The 25117-nt window shown below is 44.4% G+C and overlaps 1 protein-coding gene across 1 annotated transcript in view; it reads right to left on the minus strand.

Moving 5' to 3' along the window:
* The window catches only part of AKAP12 (A-kinase anchoring protein 12), an 87527-nt gene extending 62859 nt beyond the window's left edge, over positions 1-24668 (minus strand). The window contains exons 1-3 of the mRNA XM_047102232.1: positions 24608-24668; positions 20775-20891; positions 336-664 (exon numbers count right to left, since the gene is read on the minus strand). Of these exons, the coding sequence (XP_046958188.1) occupies positions 336-664; positions 20775-20891; positions 24608-24668 (507 nt within the window). The remainder of the gene's footprint in view (positions 1-335; positions 665-20774; positions 20892-24607) is intronic.
* Positions 24669-25117: the final 449 nt, after the last annotated feature.

Raw genomic sequence — 25117 nt, forward strand, 5'->3', positions numbered from 1 at the left:
CCGTGAGACCTCTGAGCACATTTCTCATCCAGAGCCTAGAAAATGGGACGAACGCTTCGCAAAGTTGCCGTGGCCCCACCCCGACCCAATGAAATCAGAACCCCAGGGAATGGTACCCAGCTGTTAGAGGAGTTTCTACAGGTCCTCAGGGGGTTCACACGGGCAGCCGCCGTCCCCGGAGGCAGATGCTGACCACAGGAGACTGACCACTGGTGAACGGGGACCCCGGGTTGGGTCATTTGCCACAACGGGGAAACAGCTCTCAAAAGGAAAACAAATCAGAATGCAGGTGAGTTCGTACAGCATTCGATACAAAGGCAGTGAGGCATCCTGACTAAATGCTGGAGGCCCTCGTGCCAGGGATCAGTCGGCTTGGCTGGAGGTTTTCCACCGGGCACACCCCCCAGGATGGAGAAGAGCGGGGGCAGGGGAGAGGTGAGGTCAGGGGAGGGCCGGGGTGGAAGAAAAGAGATGGCAGCAGGCCTTGCTTCATGTCCGGCCGGCCGGCCTAAACTCGGCTCATCATGGCGTCCAGCTGGTGCAGCAGGGTCATGCTGGAAGGATCTCTTACCCAGCACCGTCGTGGGGCGCTCAGCCAAGATGGCACCTTGGCCTCCTCCGTGTCCTGTCGCCCGAATGGCCCTGATCAGGCAACCTGAACTCGCTGAGAAGGAACAGAAGGAACACCGTAATACTAGGTCCTCTAAGCATGCAGAGGCACTAAAATATTTTTTTTCTATATAGAAATAGTGACTATTCTAAGAACAGTTATAATAAGGAAAGGAAAGCAAAAATAATATAAAAAGGCGGGGGGGGGGGGCGCCTGTTACTCGGTTAAGCGTCTCACTTCGGCTCAGGTCACGATCTCGGGGTTTGTGAGTTCGAGCCCCGCGTCGGGCTCTGTGCGGACAGCTCGGAGCCTGGAGCCTGTTTCAGATTCTGTGTCTCCCTCTTTCTCTGCCCCTCCCCCACTTGTGCTCTGTCTCTCAAAAATAAATAAATGTAAAAAAAAAAAATTATAAAAACAGGGAGGGGGACAAAAACATAAGAGACTCTTAAATATCCATTGACTGATGAATGGATAAAGATGTGGTACACACACACACACACACACACACACACACACACACACAATGGAATATTACTCGGTGATCAAGAAGAAGGAAATCTGGCCATTTGCAACTGCATGGATGGAACTATGAAGCGGAATTAGTCAGAGAAAGACAAATATCATGCGACTTCACTCCTATGTGGAATTTAAGATACAAAACAGATGGACATAAGGGAAGGGAAGCAAAAATAATATAAAAACAGGGAGGGGGGCAAAATAGAAGAGACTCTTAAATGAGGGTTGCTGGAGGGGTTGTGGGTGGGGGGATGGGTTGATTGGGCAAGGGGCATTAAGGAGGACACTTGTTGGGATGAGCACTGGGGGTTATATGTAAGTAACGAATCGCTAAATATCACTAAATTCTACTCCTGGAATCATTATTACACTATATGTTAGCTAACTTGGATATAAATCTTTTAATAAATAATTAAAAATAAAATAAAATGAAAGTATTGGACATAAAAAAACACAAAAGAAGTGTTCAGTCTGGCTAAGCATCATGGTGCATTTACAGAGAAACGTAAATGTGCATAACCATCTCTAAGCATTCAGGGTGGAAGATATCAGCTTGCATCTCTTAATGTGCATTTGCACTTGCCACTGGTACTTAATTATTACTTAAATATAAGTGATCTCACACAAGTGCATTTTCCAGTAAAAAAGGAGTCCATTAACCTAATTTATAAATCATAAGTTATACCTGTCAAAATAGCTTTTAGAGCTGCTAGCTAATAGAGAACATCTAGTAATGGTATTAATACCTTAATTTTTAGCTTTATCAGCATGACAGTGGGACAGAGAATAGGCCCCCACATAAATACTCAAGGAGTCTTGTCCCGATTTATGAGACAGAAGCATTAATTTGGGAGGAACTCTGTCTTCAAATATAGAAGTTTTTACTTCGTTATTTATTTCGAGAGAGAGAAAGCAAGCAGGGTCAGGGGAAGGGCAGAGAGAAAGGGAAGAAGAAAGAATCCCAAGCAGACTCCCCACTCTCAGCACAGAGCTTGACGAAGGGCTCGAACTCACGAACCCCGAGATCATGACCTGAGCGGAAACCAAGAGTCCAACGTTTCACTGACTGAGCCACCCAGGGGCCCCCAGAAGTTTTTAATTCCGGGGTAGGGAGGGTAGGGACAATGAGACACAAGACAGATGTATCCCAAATCCAACAAAAACATGAATTAAAATTTTCAATCCTCAGTTGTAACTACCAACTTTACAACAGCACGTAATTAATGTTAGCAGCTACTGTTTGAAAAGTCAGTTTCAACAGTGTGCTCATGGTTCTTTAATGAATTTGCACCCGCCTCAGCTGGTTCCGCCAGACCAACGACTGTGGCATCTTGGTCAGGTCAACACTGGCAGCTCTGGTCCTTATTTGTTTTGTTCTAGAAAATATAAGCTCAGAACTCTAAGCTCTGAGCCCTACCATTCTCAACAGACCACATTCAGGAATCTCAGTCAGCAAATGATCTGACTCTAGGATAGACAGCGCAGACTGGCTTGCCTTGTCCACAAGTGCTTTCATAAACAGCTGGCATCTAATAGAGACAGCTGATGGGGGCGCCTGGGTGGTTCCGTCGGTTAAGCATCACACTTCGGCTCAGGTCATGGTCTCACAGCTTGTGAGTTCGATCCCCACGCTGGGCTCTGTGCTGACAGTTCAGAGCCTGGAGCCTGCTTCGGATTCTGCTCCTTCTCTCTCCGCCCCTCCCCTGCTCACACTCTTTCTGTCTTTCAAAAATGAATAAACGTTAAAAAACTTTTTAAAAACTTTTTTTTTCTTCCTAAACAAGAGATTACTGGAGACGTTACTACAAAAAAAAAATTAAAAAAAAATAACTTTGTTTTATCATTCTTCTCAAATGTGCATTTTATTCTGCTAAAAAGCATCCTCTCCCTCCTTTCCATAAACTCCCCCTTGAAGATTGCAGTTTGAGAAAGACACACGGAAAATGAAATGCAGTTTTCTCTAATTTGTATGATCCCCTTCCAGGCAAAGAAAAAATAGTTCAATGGCAAACTCAATAAAGTGAATCACTGTCCAGACAGAAAAATATTATTTGCTATCCGTTCACATAATGATGGGGGAAAAAGCTTTGAGACTGAAATATAAATTAGCAAATGTCTTATAAACCTGTCCAGTCACTGCCTATGGGGAGTAGGGGATAAACATTCTGCTTTAATAGTTAAGTTTGTATGATGGAATTAGTCTTACTTGACCCAAAATACACTCCCCATTCTGCTGCCTCATATTACATTCTTCATACTATTTTTTTTTAATTTTTTTTTAATGTTTATTTATTTTTGAGACAGAGAGAGACACAACATGAACAGGGGAGGGGCAGAGAGAGAGGGAGACACAGAATCTGAAACAGGCTCCAGGCTCTGAGTGGTCCGCACAGAGCCCGACTCGGGGCTCGAACTCACGGACCGCGAGATCATGACCTGAGCCGAAGTCGGAGGCTTAACCGACTGAGCCACCCAGGCGCCCCTTCACACTATTCTTAAAACAAGTCCATGGAATGAATCTGCAACCTAGACCACTATCTACTCATACTTCTTGCATTTTGTTTTCTTTACTGACCTTCTAAGCTCACTTTCCAAAGCCTCTGTATCAGTCAGCTTAAGCTGCTATAAGAAAATACCACAGACTGGGTGGTTTAAACAACAAATTTATTTCTCACAGTTCTGGAGACTGGGAAGTCCAAGATCAAGGTGCCAGGCAATTTGATTTCTGATGAGAGCCTGCTTCTGAGCTTGTAGATGGCCACCCTCTCACTGTGCGCTCACAGGGCAAAGGAAGGAGATAAAGGCACACGGAGATAATGAGTGGGGACACTCTCTGGTGTCTCTTCTTCTAAGGACATAAATCCTTTCAATCAGGACCCACTCCATGACCTCATTTGGCCTTGATTACCTCCTTATCTTATCCTCAAATAGTTTCATTGGGGGTTATGGCTTCAACATATGAATTTTGAAGGGGGACACAATTCGCACTGCAAGGGGCCACAAGGGAGGATTCTGGGCGCTGGCAATGTTCTACAAACTGACACCGAAGCTCTTTACAAAGGTGTTCACTTTGTAAGAATCCACCAAAGCCACACACCTTACACACGCTTTATGGGATGTCAGTTGACCATAAACACACTAAAAACCACCCAAACCATCAACCTGGCTGCAAAGTAGACAACAGAATGAAAGAGAGGCAGGGAGACTGCAACTATATCAGAACTGGAACCAGAGAGGAGAGTTTGGGGACAGGAACGCTCAACCTGTAATGTATTTTGGAGATGAAACCAACAGGACCCGACACTGAAAAAAGGACTCCCAGATTCTCTAGGTACCTGTTTCAGCCCTCGGTAGAAAGAGGATTTACAAGTTTGTGTGTATTAAGTGCTTAAGAAAGCACCCGACAGGTAGTGAGCAATCAATGTCAGCTATTAGCATTACAAAGAACAAATCCCTGCTTTTGTTGCCCTCTCCTAGCTTTTGGCCCCAATGGTTCGGCCATCTTTTTAAATTTATTTAAGTATTTATTTAAGTATTTATTTATTTATTTATTTATATTTTTGAGAGAGTGCGAGAGACCAGGCGAGGGGCAGAGAAAGGCGGGGACAGAGGATCAGAAGCGGGCTCCGCACGGACAGCAGAGAGACTTGAACTCATGAACCTTGAGATCATGAGATTATGACCTGAGCTGAAGTCCGACGCTTAACTGACTGGGCCACTCAGGCACCCCCTAGGCCATCTTTTCTCGATACTACTCCTTTCCAGGAAAGGAATAACATCTTAGGTATAAGAACCTAGACACTTGGGGATCGTTTTGGGCTTTTCTGCTTCTCATTCAACCCCACACGGATACTGTTGCAAGATTTTTTACCGCAATACCAGGGATTCGTTGTGTCTCCAATTCGAAGAATGAAGACTGGACACAGGATGAACGGCAGGCATGAGTTTATTAGAGTTTAAGATTAGAAAGTAAGAAAAGTAGGAAAGCTCCATTTACAGAGGGGACATTCAAAGGTAAATGCCCGCGGACTATAGGCGGGTCCTTGTTTTACATAAGGTTCTGGTCGTCCCCTCCCCCTCCCATCCCGCTGGTTCCTTCTCAGGTCCAACCCTCATTGGCTTGATAGCTCTAGGTGCTGGGTTGTCCATTTCTGATTGGCTCGTTTCCAACGTAGGAGAGGTGGTCTGTGGCCATACTGTCCCTTGTGGGTCACAGGTTTTATGGTCTACTGTTTATTCTTAGTCAGGTCTTAGGCGGTATCTGTTACATTCTTAACAGGAACCTTCCACCTGAGGGGGTTTGCTGTGGTCAGACACTCCCAGCATCGTTCCAAAATAAGTGTCGTTCCCCATGCAGGGACCTCAGGTCCTACCCTGAACCTCTCTGCCGGTTTTATCCTATCCTTTCCCTATCATATTACACCATCAAGTCCCATCATTTTTTGACTTTTCAGTGCTGTCTGCATCATCCACTTTTTGATTTCTGCCCTAGCTCAGGCATCAACACTGCACGTCTGATTTCCTGCTGCCTGCAGGGTCCCAAGCTGGCCTCCCTGTTAATTTCCTTAGTTCTGCGTCTGCCATGTGAGTCTCGCCTGCTTCCTAAACCCTAACTCCTCACCATCCTACAGCACAAGCGGAGCCTCCCTGGAGAACAGCCTCCTCGTTCCACTGCTCCCCCTACCCTCCTTCCCGAAGGATCCGTCTTGGGCCAATCAGGAAGAAATCAATATCCTTCGCCATCACCTCTGTACTTTGACACAACGTGAATGCGGGCTGTGCTGTGGGAAGCTGGCGAGGGCTAAGCTGAGACAGAGACTCATGAGGGTGGGGACAGCATCTCCCTTACACACCCAGCACCTTACACACGATACGCTCTAAGTAAATAATTCACGTTTGTCTGACCTGAACGTCAAGAGTAGTAGCAAGACGTGGAGGAAGACAGCAAGGATGCGATCAAGTCCACACACGAGAGGCGTCAGGAGAGCAGCACTGGCTTCAAATCTGGATATACTGTTAGATTCAGGCCAAAGAGCACCTCACTTTAGATAGACTCCCATTCTGGCCCTTCTCTGGCTCTCCCCTCCCTACAGGCACCAAGAGTAGAAACCTACCTGAAATCAATGTCCCGCCTGCCCCGGGGACCCAAGATCATGGTGCTCACAGGGCCGAGAAGCCAGCCAAAGGGCATTTGTTACGGTGAAGGTTGGGGCGTAGGGACATAGCTCGGACCATGAGCTAGACAATCACATGCGTGAGCTGAAGGCCCCTCAAGGTGTAGGGTGAGCCAGGAGTGAGAAGAGGGCGGGTTGGATGCTCCCCGCATCCCCACATTCTGACATGGAAGGTCTAAGAATTCTAAGCGCAGGGGCGCCTGGGTGGCTCAGTCGGTTGAGCGTCCGACTTGGGCTCCGGTCACGAGCTTGTGGCTTGTGAGTCCAAGTCCCGCCTGGGGCTCACTGCTGTCAGCACTGAGCCCGCTTCGGATCCTGTCCCCCCACCTCTCTCAGTCCTTCCCCCACTCGTTCTCTGTCTCTCCCTCTCTCCCGCCCTCAGTAAATAAATAAACTAGAGAAAAAAAAAAAAAAAAAAAGGCGGGGAGCCTGGGTGGCTCAGTCAGTTAAGCGTCCAACTTTGGCTCAGGTCATGATCTCACAGCTCATGGGACAGACTTTGTGCTGACAGCCCGGAGCCTGGAGGCTGCTTCGGATTCTGTGTCTCCCTCTCACTCTGCCCCTACCCCACTTGCACTCTGTCTCTCTCAAAAATAAATAAACATTAAAAATAGTAATAAAATTTCCAAAAAATGAAAAGAATTCGATGCTCAGATTTGGCCTTCTTGGTCATTATGAAGGTTTAATGGTCAGGAACGAGGATACAACATTTAACAATTAGCTTGATTAAGAAACTTAAAATATTTCGACATGTGGTATGCGGATCCTCATTTATATTCTTGCCTTGGGCCCTGTAAATGTGAGGGGTGAGCTTATGTGAGAGCCAAAACCAAGTTATGTGACCGGTCCACGCACTAAAGGGAAAAACTTGGTATGCTCCGTTAGAATAACTCCATTAGCATAATAAGAGGTAAAGAGAGCCATCTCTGGAGCCTGGTCTCCAGGATTTCAACCCAGGCTCTGCTTACTGGTGCTGTGTTACCTTAGGCAAGCTACTTCACCACTCAGAGCGTGCCTCAGTTTTCTAATCTGTAAAATGGGGCTAATAACTCATAACATCGATAGGATTGCTCAAGTTAATACAGAGCAAACACTATTTAAGTGTTTGTTAAATAAACAAAAACGTATGTGGAGAAAAGAAGCCCCAAGAAACTGGGTCCCAACCTCACATAGAATGCTTTACACACCAAAACCCAAGACTGAAAATTCTGTGGGATCATCAGGACACAATGGGTTAAGTCAGGACTGGGAGCTTTGCCTGGTACCCAAAAGAAGACACTGTAAACAACTCTCTCTCTCTCTCTCTCTCTCTCTCTCACACACACACACAAACACACTCAAAATTTGGAAAAATTATATAGCTGACTGCCTGCAAATGTGAAACTATAAACCATGAGTTTTGAAGCATATAATAAGACCCCAACAGGTTAAGTGGGCAATAAATACCATTGATAGCATGAAATTAAATCCATGAATCAACACATGGAAATGTATCGTCTGCTCTAATAAACTAAAGAAATGCAAACACCAGGGGCGCCTGGGTGGCTCAGTCGGTTGAGCGTCCGACTTTGGCTCAGATCACGATCTCATGGTTCACAAGTTCAAGCCCCACACCGGGCTCTGCGCTGACAGCTCAGCGCCTGGAGCCTGTTTCGGATTCTGTGTCTCCCTCTCTGGCCCTCCCCTGCTCCTGCTCTGTCTCTCTCTGTCTCTCAAAAATAAATGTTAAAAAATTTTTTTCTTGGGGCGCCTGGGTGGCGCAGTCGGTTAAGCGTCCGACTTCAGCCAGGTCATGATCTCGCGATCTTGCGGGATCTCGCGATCTCGCGGTCCGTGAGTTCGAGCCCCGCGTCAGGCTCTGGGCTGATGGCTCAGAGCCTGGAGCCTGTTTCCGATTCTGTCTCCCTCTCTCTCTGCCCCTCCCCCGTTCATGCTCTGTCTCTCTCTGTCCCCAAAAAAATAAATAAACGTTGAAAAAAAAAATTTAAAAAAAAAAATTTTTTTTTTCTTAAAAAAGAAACGCAAACACCAAAGCAAACTTAAGATACCATCCTTGGCCTGTCAAGGGAAAACTACCAATATCAGGGATGCGGCAGCAAAGTCTGAGCACTTACCTGTCCCCAGTGGCATCGAAATTAGCATAACTTGTAAACACAAGCCCTTTGCAGCCTTCTACCCAATTCGTAGAGGAAAACTTCACGTTAAGCTACTTATCTTGTGTAAGTGGCAGACAGGGATACAAACACATGTCTTGACTACAAAGCGCGTGTTCTTTCTACTCTGTTCCGAAGCCTTGGACGCTTACCTTGCGGAAATAACAGGGGGGAGGGCCCATAAACAAAGTCACTCCCTACGGAATGGAAATAAGCTGTCATCGTGTTCACTGGCAAATAAAAAGAATGGTTCAGTCAGCTGTGATGTATTTGTTAAGTGACATGGAAACATAGGGAATTCTGTAAATGAAAGATAGTCTTCATATGCCAAAATTGGGAGGGGCAGTGTTCTGAGTATTTTGTAAAGTATCTAATAATATCACATTTTTTAAAAAGGAGACATGGGGCGCCTGGGTTGCTCAGTTAATCGTCCAACACTTGATGACGGCTCAGGTCCCGGTCTCAGTTTGTGAGTTCCAGCCCCACATCCGGCTACATGTTGACGGTGTGGGAGCCTGCTTGGGATCCTCCCTCTCTCTCTCTCCCTCTCTCTCTCTCTCTGCCCCTCCCCACTCTCAAAAATAAATAAATAAAAACTACATACAGCAATAGCATGAAACAGCCGTGCTTGAACGATTCCTCTTCAAGATCATTTAGAATAGTTCCTCTAACTACACCATTGAGAACCAAACTCTGAGAGAACTTGCCCCAAAGTCACAGACCTTGTTTGGAGTAGAAACCACCCTACAAAAATCCCAGCTTCCTGGCCACTGTTCCTGTCTCCTGTATCTTTACTTTTTTTTTTTTTTTTTAAGATAATATTTAAGAAGATAATACTAGGCAATACAACCTTTTTTTAAAAGTTTTTTTTAATGTCTATTTTTGAGAGAGAGAGACCCCACGCGTGAGCAGGGGAGGGGCAGAGTGAGAGAGACAGAGAGAGAGACACAGAATCTGAAGCAGGCTCCAGGCCCTGAGCCATCAGCACAGAGCCTGGTGCAGGGGGTGAACTCACAAGCTGTGAGATGGTGACCTGAGCCTAAGTTGGGCGCTCAACCGACTGAGCCACCCAGGCGCCCCGGCAATACAATCTTTTAAAACACTAGAATAACAAGTGTCTTCCCAAGAGTTCTGGAATAAGGTTCTGGGTGTGGGCATTCTAGGCCACTAAAAGAGTACAGTATGAATTTAAAGATTTATTGAAGGATTTTAGAAAATAAGCAGGAGGTTTTGCTGGAAGAACAGTTTTAAACTCATTGTCCAAAGCTCAGTCATGAACTAGGCCTTCTCTTCGCATAACTGAAGCACCACTGTCTACTGCAGAGAGAAAGCAATCTCCAGCATATCTGTGTTTAAAGAATGGACCTTTCCCAAATCAAAATCCAACCGGACTTATGGTGCATCTTTGATAACGATAAACAGCACACGAATTCTCCCTCACTGTGAGTCTATCCACATTCATACATTATAGACCCCAACATTCACACAGAAATTAATATGCAGTTAATTCATGAAATTTTCAGTTATCAGACACGATACATTTTCATTATCGTAGATTTTAAATAAAATACAAATGAGAAGATGAACACATTCTATCTACTATTCCTCTTTCCACAGTAGTACAAGAAACACACACATCTATGAGCTACTCCCTAAGGGTCTGAAAAGGGAAGGCTTACCATGTCTCGTATAGTTCAGTGATGAATGCTTTTTTTACTAGAAGATACACCAGTATCTGGCAAACTGATACACTTGGAGAATAAATGCTTACAAAATCCACACATTAGTCCTAAAATCTGTTCCTATGTATACACTTATTAGCATTTAAAATGTCTTATATTTGTTCAAAAAGAACAGAAGGGAAAAGCTAAAAAAGAAGTAGGATTTATAGCCCTGTTAAAATATACTATACCAAAGAAAATGGGAAAATAGGAGGCAATAGTCTATTTGCGGTTTTATGCCTTCTCATTTTAAGATCTAAGTGTGAGACTCATTCAATAAATATCTATTGAGATTCTATTAAGCAGCAAATTTTGAGTTAAAGGAATTTAACAGTTCTGTATTATTTCAGTTCTATAAAGCTCTCCCCCTCATAAATGTCTAGACCTTTAGGAACAATATGCCTGGATTTCTTATTCCATCCATTTTGCATTTTAAAAACTCTCTTAAAGAGGAGCAGATCCAGAAAATGAGTTACTTATCTGTATGGGTGTGGTTATCATAGGCACTTTCCACCCCTAAAAAAAGATAAAATCCAGGTCTCTCTTTTTTTTTTTAAGTAAAAGCATGTGTGTGTGTGTGTGTGTGTGTGTGTGTGTGTGTGTGTGTATACACACACACACACATATACACACACATATATATACGTATATATGTATGTGTGTGTGTGTGTGTGTGTGTGTGTGTATATATATGTATATATATAGCTTAGTAAAGCATTCCAGTCTACATAACATTTATAACTGACAAACATTTATCGCAGCCCCATCGATTAATAACCGTGCTCAGACATTTGCTCGACATCTCCATCTGTCTGATGGAGATCTGGTGCCCCAGAGTACAGAACCCACCTTGAAACAGCTGCAGAAGTAATTACCCCTAGGAAAGGACGGATTCATTTTCTTCCGAATCTTCAAGACTGTATAACTTGCTGTATTTGTTTTTAGGTTTGTTATCTTGTTAAATAACTAAATGACCGTGAGCGAGATTTGTCTTACATCGCTTAAACTGAGCTCGGGCTCACAAAGAACTCCACCTCGAAGTCAATCCTTCCACATCAATCCCAAAAGGATAAGTCTTGTAAAGGATAGGTGCCCTTGTATTCTTCTTTTAAAGAGACACAACAATAAAAAGGAACAGGGAAATCAACGGGCTATCTAAATCTTTCATAAAGGCACAAGACTGATAAAACACAATCAACGACTTCCTGGGGGTGGGGGTGGGGCAGGTAAAAGAAATGGCAAATAAATAATAAGTTCCTCCAAATCTTGGATCTCCAGGTGTCTTGTGCTCCTCTAGCCACTCCCAGTCCTGCTTGGCTTGCCTTTGTGTGAGGCTCTGTCCCCCGGGGGAAACAAGCTGCAGTGACTGCAGAGCTGGGGCGTGAGCCTGATCGTATCCCTTCAACAACTGCGGGGGGGGGGGGGGGGGGGGGGACGGGGACTGCTGACAAAGCTAAAGCTAACTCGGTTTCATTAGGCTTTCTCTCTCAGTTCCACTAAAGCCCTAAGCAAAAACGGAAACATGCAATGGAGCGCATTAGCACCTATACAAATGTCTTCATCATTTTCAAACACGGGAAGCAGACACTTGCAGGTAGAAACCTGCATTTTCAACCCCTTGCTGGCTTCTCCTAAGGAGCCTTTGCAACAGAGATTCCAACCACCAGAACACCTTGCTAGGAAAATTAGCTTGCACAGTTTTAGCTTTGCTACATGTAAATTTGTTTCAAGATTTAAAAGGTCTCCTGGAACACAGAAGGAAAAAAGCCCACAAAATTTATTGTTTAACTCTCTGCAAATTGTATTTCACGGTCTGTGGAGGCTCAACACTACCAGAGTTCTGTTTGTACACAAAATTTCAGTCTGATCAATGTGTCAATGAGCAATTGTAGGACCGAGACAAATGGCTAGTGAGGTCATCCATTAATAATTATGTTCAATCTAATTTTTATTATTTACTAGCTATTTCTTCTTGCAAAGATGAATGTTAACCAATTAAACAAAACCAGTCTAGATGTCTAGATAATTAGAACATTTTTCCAAGTCAGCGAGGTATTCTAATGGCTTAATCTGCATAAAGTCATTCAACAGAAATAATAAAAACAGCCTTTCTGCAATCCCACACTATAGTGGAAAATATAAATGTACAACTTGTTGGATAAAAAAATGATATGTAGGTGGTCCTGTTGAGACAGATGGCAGGAAAATAATCCTATAAAATCTTACTTCTTCCAGTGATAGTATGAGATTTTTTTAAACATTCAAATTACTAAATCAATATAAAATGTGTAAAGTATTCTGACAAAAAAAAAACCTGTTAATGATTCATTCGAAGGTCTTTTACAGCAACATGTGAACTTTAGCAATGTGATGTCTCCTACGATAGTGTTTCTAAGGGAAGATAGTAGTCAAGCTGTTTTTTACACCACTTTCTTGGAGGGTGGGTTCATTTTTCAAAAATGTAGTCAATGGTTTTGTTCCCTTTTCTCAATGTAAAATGGACGTGCACTCTTACAGGGACGCTCGGAGGGCTCAACACCCTGAATGCAACTAACAATGGAAACCTCAAATTAACATGAGGGACACTGTCCACCTCTAGATTCTCATTTGCCAAACCTCTGGCTTTCCAAATGTCTTCCAGAAACAGCAGGTTAAGAGCCATTAAAAGGACAGCTTGTTGCAACAAAAATGGCAGTCAGGGTAACACAATCAGCACCATCGCTTGACTTCAAGGGGTTCAAACAGGTCTGGGAGAACTGACTTAGAAATATGACCTCCATGGGCACGGGTGGCTCAGTCGGTAAAAAAGGGCCAACTCTTGATTTCCGCTCTGGTCATGATCTCACGGTTTTTGAGATAGAGCCCCATGTGGGGCTCTTTGTTGACAGCATGGAGCCTGCTTGGGATTTTCTTTCTCTCTCTCTCTCTGCCCCTCCCCTCGCTCTCTCTCTCAAAATAAATAAAATAAACAGTTAAAAAAGGAAAACGGGGCGCCTGGGTGGCTCAGTTGGTTAAGTGTCTGACTTCGGCTCAGGTCATGATCTCACGATTCGCAGGTTCGAGCCCCGCTCCGGGCTCTGTGCTGACAGCTCAGAGCCTGGAGCCTGCTTTGGATTCTGTGTCTCCCTCTCTCTCTGCTCCTCCCCCACTCATGCTCTGTCTCTCTCTCCTTCAAAAATAAACATTAAAATTTTTTGAAAGGAATAAAAGAACTATTACCTCCATTTTCATACCATTGTTGCTATGAACCTGAGTCTGTTTTTCAATGCTTTGAAGTTAAAAATGATTAAAACTGTGAGTCTTTCTCTAAGAACATACAAAAGAGATAAAGGCTATGTTAAGTTGGAACTTTTTTCTTCCTGCTACTTTTTAATCTTTCTACAATTTCTAGTTTCCATATTTACAATGCTTAATGACCCTGACCTGTTCAGATACAGAACTCCTTATGTCTCATCAGGTAATTCACAACTTCCTTCAGGAAAAAAATAAGCATTTCTGCCAAAATTGTCTGACATGTTTTAATTAAAGTCAGATGTGCTACTCTAGTGACCCCCTTCCCTGCCACCCTACCCCCCCTCCACCATCACCACTCCCAGCCAGGTGATCCTCAAGAACTAAGGGTAATAACCACCTTGGTCCCGTTCTTTTAACCAATCCAACAACAATTATCTCACCATTTCTCTTGTTCTATGACATGTCCCCACCAAGAGGAGTCTTTGAAGTGCCCTGCTAGGGATTTCCTTCCTTGAGGCAAGTTTGAAGTAAAAATTGGAAACATGCTGGTAACGTTGTTGAAAACTATCTTTAATGTAAAGGGGAAAACAAAGGGAGAAAAGACGGAAAAAAAGGGGGGGGGAAAGTCTTTTATACCTAAGAATGCCAAGTGAAGAAATGTAGAAAAAATAGTGGATAAGAGTGTCCCCATTTTGCAAACCTCCAACGGGAGTCAGGCAAGAATCATCAGCGGATGCTAAGACATCGTTTGGCCACAGTACAGTCTATATCAACGTGCCATGTTACCCCACAGTGAAAAGCTTCTTTTCTTTTCTTTCTTTTTTTTTTAAGCTTATTTATTTTGAGAGAAAGAGCAGGGGAGGGCCAGACAGAGAGGGAGCTGGAGAGAATCCCAAGCAGGCTCTGCACCGCAGGCTTGACACAGGGCTTGAACTCACGAACCGTGAGATCATGACCTGAGCTGAAATTGAAAGTTGGACGCCAACCCGAATGAGCCACCCAGGAGCCCCGGGAAAAGCATCTCTCTAATGAGGAGATCTGGTACGAGCCCTTAACCAAATCATCAAACTTAGCATCGCCTAGAGTGGGGCCACCCAATGTTCTAGACTCCTGGTGTGATGTAACAGTAAGCACTAAATATCAGGCAGGTGTATTCTGGCTAAGAATGTTCTCCAGTCGTAGAAAAACAAACTGGATAAACCCACTATGCATGAAACTGGCCGGCTCTCCATAAAAATAAATCCCATGAAAAACAAGAAGATGGGAGACATATTCTAGTTTAAGAGACTAAAAAGAAACATAGCTGAATGAAATTTGGGAATCTTGAGGAGATCCTGGATCTTTTTTTTTTTTTCAACGCAGGTATGAAACCCATTTAAGGAAGAGGGTAAGTTTGAATATGGACTCTATTATTAGATGATAAAATTAATGTTAAGCCTCTCACGTGTGATAATGGTACTGTGGTGAAGAAGAATGAGGAATTTATTCTTACGAGTCAGTGCTAACCTCTTGCCAAGTATTCTGATGTCTCAGAGTTCAAACAAAAGGACACATGTAAGAGACCAAAAACAAGTCTGGCAAAATGTTCATGACCGGTCAGTCTTGAACTGCTTCTGTACAATTATGTTTAACCAACAGAAATTCTCACCATTACGCCTTCCTACTACAAAACATTTTTTTTTAATTTTTTAATGTGTATTTATTTTTGAGAGAGAGAGAGAAAAAGTGTGAGCAGGGGAGGGGCAGGGAGAGAGGGAGACACAGAATCGGAAGCAGGCTCCTGGCTCCGAGCTGTCAGCACAGAGCCCGACGTGGGGCTCAAACCCACGAGCTGGGAGATCACGACCTGAGCCGAAGTCCGACGCTTCACCGACGGAGTCACCCAGGCGCCCCAGAACATTTTAGTATTTGAGCAACTCCCCCATCCACAAGCAGAATTTATCTTAACAGATCAGAGCTTAATAGTCATGGCTGTTAAGAACCGTTTTTCAGAACCCAGAAGAGCACTGCTTCAATTACCAGGGGCGCACAGCCCACAACGTTCACACGGATGCATCAGGGTGCTTGCTGCACAGTCTTCCGGAAGGCGTCTTTAATTTTTAGCTTTACGCGGATGAAGATTGACACTGGAAATTTCGTTCACTAAAAACAAACTGGATCGACGTCATCAAGGAAACGCAAGGCAAAACCACAGTGAGATACAAGCACTGCACACCCACTAAGATGACTATAATATTCAAAAGGGCAGATGAACCAAGTACCAGGGAGCATGTGGAGAAAACGGAACCCTTTTCCACTTCTGGTGGGAAAGTAAAATGGCACAGCTGCTTTGGAGAAGTCTGGTAGTCACTCAAAAACTTACACATAGAGGGGTGCCTGGGTGGCTCAGCTGGTTAAGCGTCCAACTTCAGATCAGGTCATGATCTCACGGTTTGTGGGTTCAAGCCCATGTCAGGCTCTGTGCTGACAGCTCAGAGCCCCGGAGCCTGCTTTGGATTCTGTGTCTCCCTCTCTCTCTGCCCCTCCCCCACTCATGCTCGCTCTCTCTCTCGCTCTCTCTCTCTCAAAAATAAACATTAAAAATTTTTGGGGCGCCTGGGTGGCGCAGTCGGTTAAGCGTCCGACTTCAGCCAGGTCACGATCTTGCGGTGCGTGAGTTCGAGCCCCGCATCAGGCTCTGGGCTGATGGCTCAGAGCCTGGAGCCTGTTTCCGATTCTGTGTCTCCCTCTCTCTCTGCCCCTCCCCCATTCATGCTCTGTCTCTCTCTGTCCCAAAAATAAATAAACGTTGAAAAAAAAAATTAAAAAAAAAAACAAAACATTAAAAATTTAAAATCAAAATTTTTTTTTAAAATGTAGTTTTTAAAATGTAGCTCTGATTACTAAGGACACTACTCCATATAGACCAGTGCAAACCACAGTACAGTAGTTTTATTAATAAAGCATTAAGAGTATACTTGAAATGCTGTGTATTAGCCACCCTCCCTCATTTTATACTATTGTCAACATAAAATCAATTAAAACCCCCAGCTATCGGCGCTTCTGGGTGGTTCAGTCGGTTAAGTGACTCGGCTCAGATCATGATCTCACGGTTCCTGGGTTCAAGCCCCGCTGTCAGCACAGAGCCCGCTTCGGATCTTCTGTTCCCCGCTCTCTGCCACTCCCCCACTGGTCCTCTCTCTCAAGATAAACTTAAAAGAATAAAGATAATAAACAATAGTGATTTACCTCCCTCCCGCTTATAAGTTAGATCCTCTTTCATCCGAAATTCCCTCCCACGCTGATCTGGTTTTTCAACGATCTTAAAAAAAGAAAAACACTAAAGAAATCATCTAAAACACTTGTCATTCTAACGCTTCATTTTCAGGCACACCTTTTCACACTTAGCCGCGTACATATACTATAGAGAAAGAATTGCTATTGTAAAGTCAGTTCTGCATACTCCCCCCCCCCCCCCCGCATTCTGAAACCACACGTGTGGCCAGGATGCCACAAATTCCTCTCACGACCCTTTAACGACAAGGATCTAGTGTATGCGCCACACGTAATTCACTTTGCCGATCTTTCCGTACCTTAAACAAGGCAGCGATAAACAGTGGTAATAATCATCGCATGGCATATAGTTTTCCTGCTCCTGTATTCCTTTTTTGCTGACCTTCCAAAATTAGGCGTGCTGGCACAAAAAAATGTGAACACTCAACATGGTCCACAGCGTCGCCCAACTGCTTTAGAATTTGGTTTTTCAAGAAGCACAGGAACTCGTGCATCTCAGGGCGTTTTTCTCCCGTTCGATTCGACGCACTTCTCTCCACCTGTCCTTACACAGCCCCAGTATCTTTCTCTGTCCTGTACTGTGTGGTTCACGTCCGTCTGCTTTGGTGCGGGGAGAGCTACACAGTCCTTCCTCTTTATCCCAACACTGTCGCCATGCCGAAGTTTGAAAAAAAAGACACAATCCAGCCTCACTTTCTAATTTTTCAGTCATCTGCCAATTTGAGACATCTGCCCTCACTTCTGACGCAAGCTGGTAAAACATTAACTCTGGCCAGGCCGAGGGAGTTCTGTAGCTGGCGACGCTTACTAGGATGATGTGTCAACTATGTTTATCCAACCGTACGTTTGACCACATTTAAGGAGAGTTGCTGAACTATTCAATTTTGTCACATCTCTGCTAGAATCCAGAAACGCTATCAGTCTTATCTCAAAAATGCTATAGTACAGAAACCTGAAAACAACAGAAAAAAAAAGAAGCAGAGGTTTGATTACTGGGTTTATTTTTAGTGAACCCAACCTGACTTCTGGTGATCACCAATTTTTTTTTTTCACATATCCACTGAGTAATCCATTCTAGGCCAAGAAGAATATTATAATCACGGTTAACTGCAGTTCTTTATGATGAGGGAAGATTGATAGGGGATGGATGGGGTAAGGAAAAAGAATTGCCTTTTATATACCTATGTATGTACTGTTCAGTTTTTTTTAATGTTTATTTATTTTGAAAAAGAGAGTGAGCAAGCCTCAGAAGGACAGAAGGAGGGAGAGAGAGGATCCCAAGCAGACTCCGAGCTGTCAGCACAGAACCTGTTGCAGGGCTTGATCCCATGAACTTCCAGATCAGGACCTAAGCCGAAGTCAGACGCTCAAACGACTGAGCCACTCCTGCGCCCAAAACATAGAACATTTTTGACTTAAAAGGCTTTGCCTCCGGCCCTCAAGGCAGGTCAGTAGTTCATTTACACCTTTCAGGACCTCTCCTTGCTCCTGGCTTTTTCACTATGGCAAACTTAGGAGTGTCAGGCTACCCTCCAAGAGGATGTTCTCTTGTTTACTTTCCTCTTTTTCATTCCATCCCTTCTGTATCCCACTAGCTTTTCTCACAGAAGTCTCCTCTCCACCTGCCCCAAGCTGGAAAACGCAATCGACAGGGAAGAGGACAGGAGGTATAGATTCGAGGTGGGTGGGCTCAGCTTGAAGGGACAAAAGACAATGGGACAGAGGGACGGTTTCAGAATCCAACAGCGCACAGACGTAACGGAAGCCAGGCCAGTGGATGATACTGCTCACGAGAGCCTGTGGTGTAACAATATCTGAAGAAATAACAGAAGGACTTTAGTAGTTTTTGAACGGGGGCCTCCCAGACCGGTTTACTTTGAGTTGTGAGTTAGAGAAAGCCCAAAGCTTCTAGTTCAGCAAGTGGTACTTCTGCCTTTACATTACCAGACTCTAAGAGGATCATCAGCATGTGAGTCACAGAACATTGAACTTTAAAAGACGACAGGATTCTGGAGGTCACATCAACACCTCTTTACACATACAAGAAATCAATCTAAAGGCAGAGAACTTCGGGCAGCAAACGGTCTGGTTTGCAGGCAAAGAAAATGTGCTTGAACTCTGAAGTATAAGGAAAGTAATGCCCAGAAACGTTGTCAACACCTTAGACTTGGTGGGCACTGGGGAATGTCTCTCCAGCTGTCGGGGGCTGAGGCAATCTTCACGAGTGAAACAGTCCTGATCACGCTGGCTTCACTGAGATTCCCTCCCATACTAAGCCTAGCTGTTCGCAAGAAAAGTTAGAGAGGCTTCAGGGATTTTCTTTTCGGAGGTGGGGAGGAGAAGGAAAACACAGACTTTCTAAACGTTAGTTAATTCGTACCGGACATTATTTGTTGAAAAGGAAAAGAACAATAAATCAAATGTTTGAAACTTTAAGTCAACTGCCTAGGTTTCTGCTTCAAACAGAATTCCCAAAATAAAAGCCGACCCAATCACGAAATCCATGCATAGCCCAAACTGCAATGATGTTTCCGTACAAATATGATGAAGATACCACAGTCTGCATCGATGATGGCCAAGGTGGCGGAAAACTGACTTTAGTCGTGTCGCCATTTCTCTGAGGCCATGTGACTACTGCACCACAATGGAAAAGTACTTACAATTAGACATGCGATGTTTACATTCATGATTACCTTGATTGAAAGGGGGGAAAAATGTATAGAAGATCAAAAGAAAACATTTAATAAACCATTGGTTTCTGGGCGCCTGGGTGGTTCAGTCAGGTGAGCAACCAACTTTGACCCAGAGCAGGATCTCAAGGTTTATGAGTTTGAGCCCTGCATCACGCCCAATGCTGTTAGTGTGGAGCTCACTTCAGATCCTCTGTCCCCTTCTCTATCCCTCCCCCATTCGTGCTCTCTCTCTCTTTCTCTTTCTCTGTCTCTCAAAAATAAACATTAAAAAGAAAAAAAGAGGGGCGCCTGGGTGGCTCAGTCGGTTAAGCGTCCGACTTCAGCCAGGTCACGATCTCGCGGTCTGCGAGTTCGAGCCCCACATCAGGCTCTGGGCTGATGGCTCAGAGCCTGGAGTCTGCTTCCGATTCTGTGTCTCCCTCTCTCTCTGCCCTTCCCCCGTTCATGCTGCGTCTCTCTCTGTCTCAAAAATAAATAAATGTTTAAAAAAAAAAAAAGATGCAACTTGGGGAATAAAGAATACGGGAATGATAGGTGCGTAACTGGAAGCAAAGAAAGTCTGGAGGGCTATATACACCTGCAAGCAGAGGGCCTCTCCAATTACAGGGGTCCAGGGTACTTCTAACTTTATAACCATCTACATCTATAAAGCAATTATATGTATAGAAAAATAGGTAGAACCAGGAAGACTGTTTCCCCACCCCCCACCCCCACCTTTTAGTAACTACTTCCCAAAACCTCATTTCCTCATGTTTGCCTTTGTGGAAAAGCAGCCTACGGACACTCAGTGTTGCTCCTACCCATTCAGTGGCCTGGGCAGTGGGGGCTTCCAGTCGCAAGACTAGTTTTTAGATGAATGTGGCATATATGACATAGAATATTTAAAATTTGGGGACAAGGAAAAGATCTAAGGGACCAGAACTGGAACCAACAAACACTTCACGGCGGCCTGGACGTTGATAAATGACAGGAAGAGAAGACGAAGACAGGGATACCATTCTCCAAGAGTTCCCCTTTAAGGGAACACAGCGGGGCCAAAGGGACAGAAGGAAGGCTCCCCCCGAGGTAAACTTGTCTAATGCACAGACCTATACATGGGACTGAAACTTGGTGGACATAATTTAGTGTTAAAACCCTGGGAGAGGACAGAATCTCCTAAGGACCATTCCTTGATCATGGAAGGCAAATCGGCTGGGAGATGGTGCTAAGGGAGGAAATGTGTTTGAAATGGAATGGAATTCATCAGGGCCCAGTAGGAAGGATGAGGAACTGGGATGTCAGGCAAGCAGAGCGAAACAGGAAGGGAAAAGGGGGTGATTGCAGGGGCCTGGCTGTCAGTTACAGCCAAATTAAAGAGAAAAATAAGTAGTATTGCTTCTAATTTAGGCTGTGCGACTTACCTCCGAACCCAAATTGCTCGTACAGCCCAGCATCAGCTACTTCCAGGCCATGAAGGAGTGGGCAGAGTCGGGACAGTGGAGATAAGAGGTTGGCTAATGAAGATGAATCATTTGCCCCTTAAAGATATAGTAACGTATCCTAAAATACTTAGAAAAATAGTGCATTTGGTACCTTAGGAGCTGTCTAGTATCCCCTCAGTTAATAAAAGACATCGAAGGAGAAGGAAGAGGAGGGAGAGGGGGAGAAGAGCAAGGAGAGGAGAAGGGAGAAGAGAGAAGAGAGAAGAGAGAAGAGAGAAGAGAGAAGAGAGAAGTAGAAAAGACACGTTCTCTTGGCCTCACAGCCAGGATCCCTTCACACTGCAGTGGTCCTGGACCCACCAGCCCCAAAACTGGGAGCTGAGCCAACCACAGGGAGACCCTAGTATTAAACTCAAGAGCTAGTGAAACAAAAGCTCCACTTCCTAGTTCAATTTTCACTTTGATGGCTCATTTTTTTTAAAAAGTTTATTTATTTGAGAGAAAGAGAGAGAGAGGGGCGCCTGGGTGGCTCAGTTGGTTGAGTGCCGGACCTCAGCTCGGGTCACGATCTCGCAGTTCGTGGGTTCAAACCCCGCGTCGGGCTCTGTGCTGACAGCTCGGTGCCTGGAGCCTGCTTCGGATTCTGTGTCCCCCCCCCTCTCTCTGCGCCTCCCTCACTCATGCCCTATCCAGCTCTGTTTCTCAAAAATAAACATTAAAAAAAAAAAAGTTACACTCAAGAAAAGGGTAAGTGGGCATATTCGATTAATATGGATTTTGTATACACTGATTTAAAAAATAAACCCAGTAATAGCCAATATTTACTCAGAAGCAAGAATCAATACCTTATGCCTAGATTGACCTGCTCCAGCTTATTGTGGCCTGAAACAATCTCCCAAGAATAGCCCTATGGTGACTTTTTGATTTTTTTTTTTAATGCTTATGTTCGAGAGAGACAATGGGAGGAGCGGGGAGGAGCGGGGAGGAGCGGGGCGGGGCGGGGCGGGGCGGGGGGGGGGGGGGAGGGCGGGGGGGGGGGGGAGGGCGGGATCTGAAGTGGGCTCTACGCAGACAGCAGAGCGCCTGACACGGGCTCAAACCCACAAAACGCAACATCACTACCCAAGCCGGAAGTCAGACGCTTAAGCGACTGAGCTACCGAGGCGCCCCCAAATTTTTGTTAATGTTTATTTCTGAGAGAGAGAGAGAGAGAGACACACGGAGCACAGGAGAATCCCAAGCAGGCTCCATGCTGTCAGCACTGAGCCCCACGCAGGGCTCGATCTCGTGAACCAGGGGATCACGACCTGAGTCTGATCCATCAGAGCTGAGTCTGAGTCCATCAAGAGTCTGATGCCCAACCGACTGAACCACCCAGGCACCCTGACTCTTAGATTTTAAAAGCAGCAGCTATCTTAAAATTTTTGCTCAGTTACAATCCCAAATACAGTTATTTGCTTTATTTGCTTTCATCAGACTCAAGAAAAAATAAATCAGTGTCTTTCTCAACTTTTTATCCGAAGCCCATATAAGCCAGTTGATTGGCTCATAGTAAAGGAATCATAAACGTTGAGGATTTTTCCTTCTTCATGACCATAAAAAGCAACAAGCAGATGACATTTCTCTTTACTCTTATTCGCCAGAAGAAGAATTTGCAATTCCATTCAAAAAGGCTCTATTTGGACCTTCCCCTGATCTCCGTTCAGGTTCACATACAGCTACAATACAACCAGTACTCCCTGCAGGAGCTGGAAAGGGTTTGAGGAACACAATTTACAGCATTTAACTTCACACTAGTCCAACTGTCTTTGGCTCCAGAAAATATGGTTAAGGCAAAGTTTGAAGGCATAACGTGGCTTGCGTTAGGATATTTAGCTCTACGTGCAATTAAGTGCCATAGAAATGGAGTCTATAAATAGTTATTATTAGACTCACTGCAGACTGAAAATAATCTCAATCTGATGCAATTATCTGGATTACCTCAACAATGAAATTCATCCAAACTGTCCTCAGCCCCAATTTTTAAAAAATTTTTTGAAAATTTATTTATTTTTTAATTTACATCCAAGTTAGTTAGCATATAGTGCAACAATGATTTTAGGAGTAGATTCCTTACTCCTCCTTACCCATCTGGCCCATGCCCCCTCCCACAACCCCTCCGGCAACCCTCTGTTTGCTCTCTATATTTAAGAGTCTTTTATGTTTTGTCCCCCTCCCTGTTCTTATATTATTTTTGCTTCCCTTCATGTTCATCTGTTTTGTTTCCCAAATTCCTCACGAGTGAAGTCATATGATGTTTGTCTTTCTCTAATTTCGCTTAGCATAATACCCTCTAGTTCCATCCATGTAGTTGCAAATGGCAAGATTTCATTTTTTGATTGCCGAGTAATACTCCACTATATACACACACACACACATATATATATATACATACATATATATATGTATACGTATATACATACATATACATACATATGTATATACATATGTATATACGTATACATGTATGTGTGTACACACACACATAGATATATATATATATATATATGTATGTATACATACCACATCTTGTTTACCCATCCATCCATCGATGGACATTTGTCAGCCCCCCAAATTTTAATGATCCTTACTGTTACCTCAATTTTCTACTTCTTTCTTGGCCCTCCCCCCCCCCCCCACCATTAGCAAGTCTAGACATCACTTACTAAGGATAGGAAAATATGAAATATTTCATCTCAGGATGATCTGAGGCATTTCCCAAATAACATACATTTAAAAGCTGGGACATAGCCCCTATTTTCCCAGTTTAACCAGAGAGGAGGAATTTCTCTACATGTGGCTCATTTAAAAATCAGATATATAAGGGGCATCTGGGTGGCTCAGTCAGTTAGTTGAGCATCCGACTTTGGCTCAAGTCATGATCTCACGGTTGAGGGGTTCAAGCCCTGCCTCGGGCTCTGCGCTGACCGCTCAGAGCCGCTGGAGCCTCTTTCGGATTTTGTGTCGCCTCCTCTCTCGGCCCCTCCCCCACTCGTGCTCTGTGTCTCAAAAATAAATGTTTAAAAAGAATTTTTTTTAAATATATAAAAAAATACCATCATTTTTACATGAATGAAACGAAAACCCATCCTTCCTGTGCCCCCCACCAAAAAAGAACACATTTCCCTAATACGTTAGAATTATTGTCTCAGTCTCAGATTAGGAATAACTATTAAATTTGCGGTCCCCGTCTACATGCCAACAGATGCAGGCGTAGATCCCAACTAATTATTGGCTCCACACTACCCATCACAATAAATACAGACGCTGCACCCAGAATTCAATGTTGTCCGCAGCAGGGCCTCAAGTGCCTCCCTGGGCTCTCCTCAACCCCTCTTCCAGCTACGCTCTCTTCTCTTGCCCAGCTTTTTTCAACTGCGTTTGCATAAAGAGGCCTACTATGTGTCCCCTTTTGGAGAGGCGTAATTAATAATTACCAACATACTAAAGATGTGCCCAAGTCCTGCAGTTAAGGAAGAGTAGGCGGCCCCATTTCATCACTTTTCAATTTTTATTATTATTGTACTATTTTTCAACGTTCTTGCCCCCTCTGAAGGGTCTCCGTTCTTCAACAATTCACCATAGATTCTATTTCCTCGATCTTGGTTCGGGCTGCTATGACAAACGACCGGGGCTTGGACAACAAATGTGTATTTCTCACACAGTCCTGGAGGCAGGGAGTCCAAGGTGAAGGTGGGGCCAATCTGGGTCCCGCTGAGAGGGCTGTCTCCTCATCCTATTCTCACGTGGCAGGGAGCGAGAAAACCACCCACCTGCCTCTTCTTGTGAGGTAACTAACACGATCACGATGGCTCCACGATGGCCCACCTTCATGACCCATCACCTCCCCAAGGCCTCGTCTCTTAATACCATCACACTGAGCGTTCCGGTTTCCGCACATGAATTTTGTGGGGACACTCCGTGCACTGCATCCTCTGTGTCCCCCTTCCTGGTACCTCAGTCCGTGCTCCCTCTTGCCTCTGGACCTGTCACGGCCGTGCCCCTTGTCCAACACTCAGCTACAGTACGGTTTCCATGAGCTTAAGTCCACAATAAACTGTGGGCACTGTGACCATATGTAGTTGCAGGAAACCGGGCTGGTCCCCTGAGGTGCTTAACACCCACTGCAAAGAAAGACCCTCCCCCCCACCAACCCCTGTTCACTTAAAAGGAACTCTCTGCTTTTCCCTTTCTTTGTAAATATACCTATGCATAGCCTATTATCGCTTGCATACATACTCTTTAAATAAAAATTTTGAGTCTGAGATCATGCAATTAAGGAA

This window comes from Lynx rufus, unplaced genomic scaffold (assembly GCF_022079265.1).
Source record: "Lynx rufus isolate CCGP_SWC_20201006 ecotype Redwood Valley unplaced genomic scaffold, mLynRuf1.p SCAF_6, whole genome shotgun sequence".
Taxonomy (NCBI): Eukaryota; Metazoa; Chordata; class Mammalia; order Carnivora; family Felidae; genus Lynx; species Lynx rufus.